The sequence below is a fragment of the Rhinopithecus roxellana genome, chromosome 10, assembly GCF_007565055.1.
Source record: "Rhinopithecus roxellana isolate Shanxi Qingling chromosome 10, ASM756505v1, whole genome shotgun sequence".
In the NCBI taxonomy this organism is placed as follows: domain Eukaryota; kingdom Metazoa; phylum Chordata; class Mammalia; order Primates; family Cercopithecidae; genus Rhinopithecus; species Rhinopithecus roxellana.
Genome location: NC_044558.1, coordinates 130,036,335 through 130,048,792, shown reverse-complemented (window position 1 = coordinate 130,048,792; position 12,458 = coordinate 130,036,335). Strand labels below are relative to the sequence as shown.

General features: G+C 34.6%; 1 protein-coding gene across 1 annotated transcript in view; it reads right to left on the bottom strand.

Moving 5' to 3' along the window:
- Positions 1-12,458, bottom strand: part of ETNK1 (ethanolamine kinase 1) — a 61,508-nt gene that overhangs the window by 38,244 nt on the left and 10,806 nt on the right. Inside the window, exon 2 of the mRNA XM_010376253.2 lies at positions 1,521-1,780. Coding sequence (XP_010374555.1) covers positions 1,521-1,780 — 260 coding nt within the window. The remainder of the gene's footprint in view (positions 1-1,520; positions 1,781-12,458) is intronic.

Below are 12,458 nucleotides of genomic sequence, written 5' to 3'. Positions count from 1 at the left end.
TGGCATTTTGGAAAGGAATAATATATAAGTAGATCTAACCAAAACGCATAGAAAAGGACACTTTTACTGAAAACATGTTTATAACGTTGTATCAAATACCAAAGTCAGCCTTGACAAACCTTCACTGTTCTTGATCAAAAACCATAATAATTTTTTCTATTTGAGGTTACTGAAAAAGATAAACCATGTTTTACTCTCTGCTTTAGTTACAAGGAAACTCATGTGGCCTTTCTCTAGGAACTTCATGAAGTATGTTTTTGTATATATACAAAACCAGCTTTGGGGGGGATCCAATTTATGCATCTATTCATTTTTACTGCTGTTATATAGGTATTTGCCAACCACTGTGAACAAGATTGAGGATTTATAAATACATGCAAGCCTAAAGACTACCAAACAATTGATATACAGTAAACACAAATGTATTAATCAGAATCTCTTAATACATCTAAAGATCAGACTCATGTAAAAGAAGAAAATATATGTAATGGCTAAAAACTAGGGTTTGAACAGATTTCTATGCCAAAATATTTTAATATATTATTTGATATAGGTTTACAATAGGTCAGTGATACTGGTACATTCCATTTTTACCAGTGTATTAACTTAGCAATTCTTAAACTACGATCAGGGAGCCCCTGGCCATCCAAAAGCCTTTCAGGAGTTTTGTAAAGTTGAAACTATTTTCACAAGATGTTATTTACCTTTCTCACTCTCATTCTCTCACAAGTGTATAGTGTAGTTTTCAAGAGGTTACATGATATGTGATAATTTCATCACAATGATAGCTAACAGGACATGCACTTGATATTCTTTTATTCTAAAAAATTTGTTTTAGTATCTAATATGGCAAATATTGATAAACGTTAATCAAATATTAAAACAAAGCTCTTTGGGCACTCAGCCTCAAAGAGCTATAAAGAGGTCTTGAGACCAAAATGGTTGCGAACTGCTGCTTTAACCTATGAAGTAACCTGCTGTTTTCCAATCAAGACCATTTTCTAGAGTTTTCAAGAGCAGAAAGAGAATTTTTAAAGTTGGCAATTTTGGAAAAATGATCAAGCATATATGATATTATTCTTTATCGAAAACACAATCATAATGAACAACTTAAAGAACAAAGAATTGTTAACCAAATTCATAAAATTGTACTAAGCAAGAACTCTGAAAACATGAATAATTAAGTAATAAGCAATCGTTAGTAACAAATGTATAACACTTCAACTCAAATACTAACTAGGAAAAACTAAGCAGAAGCCTCGACTCTCTGCAGCTGGTTAATCCAGAAGCTCTTGTAGTTTTTCCTTTGCAAAGAGTCAATGATGAGAACTGCAGATATAAAGAAATTTACTTCTTTCTTTTTAGGGAAAACAAGAACAAAAACAAAAACCCTAGCTAAAGAAAGTTTCTAAGTTAACCAAATAGTTGTTCAAACAAAGAGAAGGTAATTTTAAAAAATATTTCCTTAATGCACTTAAATGCCCATATTTTTCAAAAGGAAAAATTCAGAAAAAATGTACCTGAAAATGGCTGGATTGCAGACATGCTTTGGATCCAATGCTTCTCCTTGTATAAACTCATAGCATAGTCCATTATTGAAGGTACAGTAGAGTTGTGGTGCACACCCATGAGCCTGCAACACTCGAAAACTCTTTACCTCCTCATCTCGATCGACTAATAACTCAGTCTTATTGCCATAAATTCTCACCAGGACTACATCCTCCATGGTATTTCCCACGTAACAGCCAATAAGTTTATTTGTGATTCCGTCTGTGAAGAGCTGCCAAAAATAAAAATTAAAAATGGGGAAAAAAAGGAATTATCTATCTTTACAGAATAGGAGATAAATTGAAAATCATGAGTTAAATACTTATTAAAGAAAATGCCAACTTCTTAACATAAAAGAACCATCTTTGAATACAATTTTATCTAACATCTATAATTTTAATTCTATATTTAAACTAAGAGGACAACTAATGTTAATATGTTGCCCTTAATTCATATAACATGCCTTCCCTGATCCCAAGTGTTAATTATTCACTGTCTTCAGTATTTCTATATAACTTCTTTGATACACGCCATTTCTTACAGTCCACCTTGTATCACAATCTTTGCACATCTGTGTGTGTGTATGTGTATGTGTACACATACAGGGAATCTCTCCTATGTCCAACAGATTGGAAAGTCTCTGAGAATGGGAACACTGCCCTATTCCTGGTATGGTTCATTACTTATAGAAGTCCTTAACAACATTCATAGACTTGTTAATAAATATACAAATATAATCTACCATAATTTAATTATGGCAAATCTCCAACTTACTAAAAACTCAATTTTAAATATTAATTTTAAAGACTGTCTAACATAACATGCATTAAACATTGTGTTATGCACTCAGGGTATAACAGTTTTGACTATTATAATTTAACCGCTATGGCTATAAACAAAAACACAACCTTACAGAAAGATAAAAGAGATAAGTAGAGATTTCTATGGTATTTTTTAAATGAGACTTTGGGGCTTGTCAAGACTTTTAAGTACTTCAAATCCTTTTTTAGATCTGAGCACAGAAGGTATATTTCAAAAGGAAACAGGTGATTAGCAATACTAATTATAAAAGTCTACTAAAAATTATAATTTTCATTTTCCTCTGTATTAATCTGACACTAGAACTAACACTTCACTTCTATTATAATTCAGAACTTTTGGAGCCTCCCAAGTGGAACAAAGGGAGAAAAGAAGAAAGCGAAAGCAAGAATTCAGGATATTTTTTCCATGTCAACAGGGCAAGAATAGGAAAAAAGAACGGAAGTTTTAAAAGTATGTATACACATTTAATTAATGCTTGAGAAAGAGGGTAAATATTTCTATCTCAATTAGATTGATATGATATTAAATGACATATAAAAAAAGATGTGAAACTACTTACTAAAACTATTAATAATATACAACTAACCAGTGCTGAGATAATGGTTTTTATTATATATAGGTCTTAGCTGTTACCTTTATTCATATAATGCAGTAAAACTTTATGAACTAGTGTAAAGGGACTTATTTTGAGTATCCCCATTTTTTAGATATGTGCATACTAGTGTTGCTTTCCACCTAGATTTCAAAAACACTGTATGAAAGACACTGTCAGGAAGTATATATACTTATAATGAGTATTTTTTATCATAATCGTAATTTTATTAAAATCTACATTGAAAAACATGTTATTTCTTATCACAATGCCACTATCAATTCACACATGCTGTTCTGTAACTTCTTCAGATGTCACAGATAAAATATTTCAAATACGGTAATAAAGATTGAGAAACCCTTTAACATTCTGAAATGCTTATAATGAATGAAACTCTGGGCTCCTCAAACTCCATAAATCATCATCTCCATTTTCTGAATCTTCACAGCAAATAGTAGATGCTTAATACTCAATACTAGGTGCTTAACACTAGAACTCATATAGTTACCAACATTAATGTCTTCATCTAGCTTATAAAAATTGCATTCTCTTGTTCTTGCCTATAATGATCAAACATATCCCTAAATTGACCATGCTATATTATACATTTATTTGTGCAAACAGAAAAAGATGTATACATTTAAGGGCTAGAGACAGATATGATTACTCAATACAGATTACTGAACACTAATCAAACATATATAAAGATGACACAGTGTCACAACTCCAATGACCCTGGCCCTAACTTTCTGTATTGCACAACAGCTACATAATTGGCAATGAAATGATAGGCAAAGAAACCTCTGGAATAAAAAGATATGTGAATAATATAATTCCACATTTATCAAAATATTTTATGTATAAAGATTTATTTGTCTACAAAGATACTAGGTAGTTTAAATCTTGTTTCTTTATTTTTTTGTTTCTCTATAAGTAATTTAACCTTTTATCTTTTGGCTTATGAATGTTTACTAACTTGTATTTTTACAGCAATGAACCTGGTTTACTAGTGGAAAAATTAGTAGCAAAACAATGGCCTGGCACTCACTAGGCCTTGAAGTCATGCTGAACATAAATAGTTTTACAAAACATCAATATTCAACATCAGATGAGGTCACTCTGTGATTATAATGGATCCAGAAAACAACAAAACCACTCTGTAATCATGTCTGAAGGTAGAAAAAAATACGAACTTTGTCCAAATGACAAAAATTACCAAATATCTCCTTATCCTGGCTAATATGAGTGACTGCTGCTCTTTTCCAGTCAAACTTTGGCCCTGCTTCATTTCTTCAGCCTTCTAGGTAAGATTAAGATACCCCTAAGTCATAGACTTATCCCACTTCCTTCCTGACAATATCCAATCCAGAGAATACCCTGTTTACCTCGAACCCTCCACCAAATCACCAGACAAATCCCCACCATTCTCAATGATGTAGTTCTCCCTTACTGCAGTGAGTTAATAAACCCAACTTCTTCAGCTACAGGTGAGTTTCTACCGGTCTCTCACTAGAGAACAATGACTTCAGTTTAAAGAGGTACAGGTAATACTTACCTTTGCATTGTTCCCACCTCATATATAAACCACAAGTAACTCAATGTGCTGAACCATCAAAAATATGCTATTAAAATATACTATACACACTCTAGCTATGTATACTATCTTAAATATATACTAGAAATATAAAATTCCACCTCAGTAGAGGTGAGACAAAATATAAATCTTAGTGAGCTCCTTTTAATGGGGCTTATCCTGCACTATTTGTCAAGTATTTCAGATGGCAGTAGTTGAGAAGATGAGCTTCAGAGCCAGAGTTTGAGTTTGAAACCAAGCTCTGTTACATACAAACCGAGTAAACTTAGGCAAGTCACTTACCCTCTGTGTGTCTCTATCTCATATATAAAATCAGTATATTAGAATCTACTTCTTGCATTGCTCTGAAGATTAATATGTTATATACATAAAAGTACTTAGAACAGTGCTTGGCACACAGTAAGCTCATAAATGTAGCCAATGATACATTTAAATTTCAATACAAAACAGCAAAATAATGTTGAAATTATAAAATAATTAAGACTAAAATATATGCTAAAACAATATTTAAAAACAATATTTTCAACATGTCTCTAAAAGTAGCTTAAATCCAAATAGTTAAATGTTAAATATCATTTTTGGGCAAATTCTCTTTCACATCTAAAAAAAAAAAAGCCTTTCAATTTAGTTAGAAATGCCATTCAATGTTACTCTCTCAAGTTAGTATTACCCTATATGTATTTGGTTTTGCAAGACGAATTATATCCCGTTAAACTTTAATCCCTAAAATGTATACTACTAAGCTAGTAAATTTAGCTACTAATGACTTCTAATCTTTAGTTTAAATATTAACAGCTTTTAAATACTAGGAAAATTAATAATGGATTCTCAATTTGTTCTCTGCTTTACCTCATCACGTAATTTTTAAAAACAACATCTATATTGGTTAAGAATACAATTTCAACTTACCCTTTAACAAATTCCAACAACCCAGGAGTCTATTTTTTAACTGCTTAATATTGATGAAGTTATCAATGTTACTCTGAAAATTGGCAATTAAGTAGAATTAAGCATTTATCCTACATTTTATGTAAAACACATTTCGTAATATCCAAACCGCTCTAATTAATGAGAGAAAGTTATCTACCAAAGAATTCCAGTTGACAAATGTGGAGGATACAACAGAAAAAGTATTCAGGAAGCAATCTTCAATGAATAAGACCATTAGATGAAAGATTGACAGGTAATTTTATAATGGTAGGAGTCATTTGTCACCTCCTGATTTCATGAAACAACCTGACATGTTATACCTTCTGATGTGATGCAATATGAAATACACTGCACTACCCATGATTTGAAATCTAATCAAGCTTCTAGATCTTCTCTCTTTTTTTTTTTTTTTTTTTTGACAGAGTCCCGCTCTTTTGTCCAGGCTGGAGTGAAATGGTGCAATCTCGGCTCACTGCAACCTCCACCCCCTGGGTTCAAGTGACTCTCCTGCCTCAGCCTCCCAAGTAGCTGGGATTAAGGCACCTGCCACTACACCTGGCTAATTTTTGTATTTTTAGTAAAGACAGGGTTTCGTCATGTTGGCCAGCCTGGTCTAGAACTCCTGATCTCAGGTGATCCACCCGCCTCGGCCTCCCAAAGTGCTGGGATTCCATGTGTGAGCCACGATGCCCAGCCAGATCTTCCTATTCCTAAGAAACACCACATGGCTGGCCACAGTGGCTCATGCCTATAATCCCAACACTTTGGAAGCCAGGAGAATCACTTGGGGTCAGGAGTTCAAGACAACACTGGCTAATGTGGTAAAACCCCGTTTCTCTAAAAAAAAAAACACCACAAAGAAGAACAACAAAAAATATACAAATCCAGAATGTGAGTCTTTCTACACAAATGCCCCACCAATAGTCAATAGCATGGCAGTCTAGTTTACAGAGGCTTATGAAACACACAGATGTATCTAGTTTGTTTCCTAATTCAAACAAATATGTCTAAAAATATTTTTTGAGGTAAAATTGTATTATGAACTGGCTATTAAACAGTACTTAGATATTACTACTAATTTTGCTCAGTGTTATAATGGTGCTGTGATCATGTAAAAAAAATTTTTTTTATGTTTACAAATGCATACTGAAATACACAAAGACAATGACAAGGTCTGACTGAGATTTGCTTTAAAATACTTTAAAGGGGTTAAAAACCAAATGAAGCAAATATGGATTCTGGATAATATACGAATATTTTATTCTCTCAATTTTGAGTATGTTAGAAAATTATAGTTTTTAACTTGCATGATACAACTAATCAAAGTGTAAGTGAGGAACTCTAGAGCTTGTATTAGAGAATTACAAAATAAAAAAGCATCAAGGAGAAATTCTAGAGTTTCTATTAGAGAATTACATAATATAATATAGCACAAGTATGTAAGATTCACTTGCTAGCAGATTCCAAAACAAATAAATGATAAAACTTAAAGACAGGCCAGGCATGATGGCTCATGCCTGTGATTCCAGCACTTCAGGAGGCCGAGTCAGGTGGATCACTTCAGGTCAGGAGTTTGAGACTAGCCTGGTCAATATGGTGAAACACTATCTCTACTAAAAATACAAAAATTAGCTGGGTGTGGTGGTGCATGCCTGTAATTCCAGCTACTCACGAGGCTGAGGCAGGAGAATCAGTTAAACTCAGAAGGCAAAGGTTGCAGTGAGCCAAGATCGCTCCACTGCACTCCAGCCTGGGAGACAGAATGAGACTCCGTCTCAAAAAAACAAAACAAAACAAAACAAACCAAAACAAAACAAAACAAAACAAAACAAAACACACCTTAAAGACAGGTTAAAAAGGGGGAAAAGGCCGGGCGCGGTGGCTCACGCCTGTAATCCCAGCACTTTGGGAGGCCGAGGCGGGTGGATCACAAGGTCAGGAGATCGAGACCATCCTGGCTAAGACGGTGAAACCCCGTCTCTGCTAAAAATGCAAAAAATTAGCCGGGCGCGTTGGCAGGCGCCTGTAGTTCCAGCTACTCGGGAGGCTGAGACAGGAGAATGGCGTGAACCCGGGAGGCGGAGCTTGCAGTGAGCCGAGATCACACCACTGCACTCCAGCCTGGGTGATGAGAAAGACTCCATCTCAAAAAAAAAAAGGGGGGGGGGGGGAGTTAAAAGGTCCAAGTGTTATGGGACGGAAAAATATATTATGCGGCCACGTAGCCCACCCACTTCTAGAGGCCAACTTCTTTCTCCTTTCCTTCCCTGCCAAATTTCTTGCAAGAGAATTTTGTATTCAATTATTTCCACTTCCAAACCTACCATCTGCTTTTTTTGGTAATTTTTATTTTTATCAATCAACAGTAGACCTCCCGCTAAACTACTTTTCAACTCTCATGCTATTCAATTCCTTATTTTTAAATACCATTTTTAAACTGCTTTTCTGTAAAGTCTACACATTATCTGAGACTTCTTATGAGATTGAGCTTTCTTATTTTCTTCACACACATATTCTCTCTCTCTCTCTGTCACTTCTCCTATCTTCCTTTACCCGATATATCAGATTTTTTATTTTATCAATCTTCAATTACACTATTTTGTACACATCCTTCTAAACCCCAACATGAGATATACTGTAAATTTCCTTTCTGGATAGTTTGTTTCCTCTTTAACTAATAACTGGCTTATTTTCTCATTTGCTTACTTTTTTATATACCTATTTGTACTCTCTATATTAGTGACTTTCAAATTGGGCTATAAAGCCCTCAAGGAATGGGAATGGGAATCCAAGTGAGCAAAAAAGCTCTGCTATATCCCCAGCACATACAAACGAACATGTGCGCATATACTACACTACCACCATCTTGCCCTCGTTTATTTCACATATACATGACACTTGGGGACAAGATTTTATTTAAACAAAGAATTCTAACCCTATAGAAAAGGCTGAAAATCACTGATAAAAATCATCTAATGGGCCACTTTCACTCTTGGCCAAGGCAAAGTAATGGGGACAGGATTTACCCTTTTACTTGAAACAATCTCTCTCCCACAAATAAAAACCAGACAAAACATATGAAATAACAATTTTTAAGACAATGGACTTTAGAGAGAACAGTGATTCCTGAGGGATGGGAAACAAACAATATGAACTCTATGACTGCCCCAGCTTAATGTCTTGAGAGAATTCTCAGGTCCCAGCAAAGGGAAAGAGAACCCAGATGGAGCTTGTATGGACTTCATTAATTGAGATAAACTGAGCATCGGAGGATATCAAAACAGCTAGAGTATGCAGGACAGAGTAGTAAAGCGGAAAGACAGGGAGACAGACAGAAAGGAGACGGCACTCTAGAGGATCTGTAAACGGCCCCACTGTATCCCCTTGGTATCCGAGGGGGATTCATTCCAGGACCCCACCCCCACAACAACGCCAAAATCTACAAATGCTCAAGCCTGTTAAATTTTGTTTTAAATTTTTTTGTTCATATTATTTTACAGGTTCTGAAAGTCTGTTATATAGAATGATGTAGTATTTGCACATAACCTATTTATATTCTGCCACATACTTTAAATCATCACTAGATTACTTACAATACCTAATACAGTGTAGATGCTATGTAAATAGTTGTTATACTGTATTGTTTAAGGAATAATGACAAGAAAAAATATCTACAAGTGTTCAGTACTGAAACAACCATCTTTTTTTTCTCTTAATATTTTCAATCGGCAGTTGCTTGAATCCACGGAGGCAGAAGCCATGGATATGAAAGGACAACTCTATATGCTGCTTACAAAAGATACAGAGAAGAAAGCTGATGTAGCTAGCTATCTCATAACAGATAAAATAGACCTTAATGAAATATTACTAAAGGAGGGACATTTTATAATGACAAAGGGATTGATCCACCCAGAAGATATAAAAATTCTAAATGGGTATGCATCCAACAATACAACTTCAAAAGATACAGAGCAAAAACTTACAGAATTAAACAAATCCCATAATAAATGTAGGAAATTTGAGCATACCATTCAAGACCTCAATTTTAATTTTTTTAATGTTTATAGATTACACTATTTTTTTACAAGACCTCATTTTTTTGAGCTGAGAAAAATCATTATGTAATAAGAGCTCCAAACAACAAAATTAAAAATCCAACTTAACTGACATACACAGAACCCTACACTCAACAACAGAATATTCTTTTTCTTATCTTTTTTTTGAGAGGGTCCCACTCTGTTCACCCAGGCAGCAGTGCAGTGACAAAATCACAGCTCACTGCAGCCTCAACCTCCCAAGCTGAAACAATCCTCCCACCTCAGCCACCGGAGTAGCTGGGACTAAGGCGTGCATCACCACGCCCGGCTAAGGTTTTGCATTTTTTTGTAGAGATAGGGTTTTGCCATGTTGGCCAGGCTAATCTTGAATTCCTGGAGTCAAACAGTCTGCCCACCTCAGGCTCCCAAAGTGCTAGGCCGTGCCTGGCCAAGAACATACTTTCTTTTCAAGGCTACACAAAACATTACCAAAACTGACTATGGGCTTCATTATAAAGCAAGCCTCAACAAATATCAAAGGATTAAAATCACTTAGAGTATCTTCTCAAACTACAGTGGATATGAGTTAGATATCAATAACATACATACCAAATAAAACCGGTTAAGATAATAAATTTTTATGTTTTTATAACAATTTTTTTAAAAAATTAAATATGCATCAACTCAATGGAAATGAATCAAATACACATGCAAAATAAGTGAGATAAAGAAAAAACACTACAATGGCAATCAGAAAACATTTTGAACTAAATGATAATAAACACATATTGTCAAGCAAGTGGTTATCTGTCACCTAATATCAACAGTAGAAGTCTTAGAACTTCTTTCTGTTCATTGTTTCTTGGTATCATAGTCACCAAAGAAAACACGATGCGCAGTCAAGCACTGCATGGAACAACGCTTTACTCACAGAGAGAGGAGACAAAGCAAGATCAGCTTCAGTAATGGGTGTTGGTCTCCCATGGTGAGCAAGTTCCTCCCAGCAGCTGATGCCAACAACTGGCCTACACAAACCCCTCCTGGGCTAGAGCAGACCAAACCCACCCCTCCATCCCCTCCCCAATGGGGAGACACTGTAGGTGAGCCAAGTGACATATGACATACATGCTGAAGCAGAGCAAAGTAGTACACACAGAGTCTAAAACCGGAAAAAATATTCCCACACAGGAAAAAATAGGTCCAGCACAGGCTGTGAGGACTCTTATCTCTTGGTAAGAAAGTGTTTCAGGCCCAAAGCCCACTTCTATTTGGTGAGAAGGGATGGAAAGGCTGTGTGCATGAGACTGCCTTTCCCAACGCAAGTCAAGACTTCTGGATACTTACAAAGACATGTAATGAATAATATATTAGAAATTTAAAAGGCAAAATATTAGTGCTTCCAGCTCAAGAAGCTAGAAAAATAACAGCTAATTAACCTTCGAAAACAAAAAAAGGATTAGGAAGGAAATAACGAAGAACAAAACTATCAATAAAATAGAAAAACTCAACAGTCAAAAACTCAACTTCAAAAGTTTGAGATGTGATAGCTCATGTCTGTAATCCCAACACTTTGGGAGGCCAAGGTGGGCAGATTACTTGAACTCAGGAGTTCAAGACCAGCCTGGGCAACATGATGAAATTCTATCTCTACAAAATAAATAACTAAATACAAAAATTAGCTGGGCATGGGGCGAGCACCTGGTTGAGGCTGTAGTGGGCCATGATAGCACCACTGCATTCAATTCTGGGCAACAAAGTGACATCCTGCATCAAAACAAAAATTGTTCTTTGAAAAGATTAACACAGTTGATAACTTCTTAGCAAAATGTATGAAGACAATAATGCAACACAAATGATAAAGAAATGAACTTCACTACAGACCTTACACATGTATTATTAAAAGCAACTCTTCTCTTCCAAAAATAGAAAAAGAAGAAATACCTCCGAACTTGGTACCAAAACTTGTCAAGGACATTATAAGAAAGGAAAATTACAGACCAATCTCTTTCATAAGCAGAGTTGCAAAAATCCTAATCAAAATATTAGCAATTGATACAATAATAAAAAAGAGAATATATACAACCAAATAGGGTTTTCTCCAGGAATGCAAAGGTTACTTAACATTTAAATTTTTTTAAAATCAAAGTAATTCACCTCAATAAGAGAAAAATTAAGAAAAATCTTATAATCATCATGAAATGCAGAAAACACATTTGGCCAAATTCATCATTCATGATGAAAATATTTAACAAACTAAGAATAAAAAGAAACTTGCTTAATCTGGCAAAGTCATTAAAGAAAATCTATAGCATATATCATACCTAACAATAAAGTATTGAAAATGTTCTCCTTAAGACTGGGAAATAAAGGATGCCCACTATCAACTTTCATCTTCTTTTTCAAGTGTGTTAGAGAGGTCCTTACTAGTGCAGTAAGACAAAAAGACAGAAGGACAGACAGCAATTATGTATTATTTTCAGATTTTACATAGAGAAAATGCAAAAATAATCTACATAAAAACCTTTAGAATGTGAAAAATTCAGTATACAACAATTAATTATAATCCTATATACCAACAACAAAGTAATTTTTTAAGTGACACCCTTTACAATAATATCAAAAAGCATCAATACCTAGGGATAAATCAAATAAAACATGTGAGATCTCCACAGTGAAAACTTCAAAAGTTTGAGAGAAATTAAAAACCTAAACAAATGGCATATATGGTGTTTATTAATTTTAAGATTCAATCTTGTTAAAAGAATTCACTTCTCCCCAAATCTATCTATTGATTCTACAAAATATAATCAAAATCCTATCCAGTTTCTTTTGTGGGAAATTCCAGAACTGAGTCTACAACTTATATGGCAACTTAAAAATTCAAGAATAGTCAAGGCAATCTTAGAAACGAACAAAGCTGGAGTCCTATACCAAA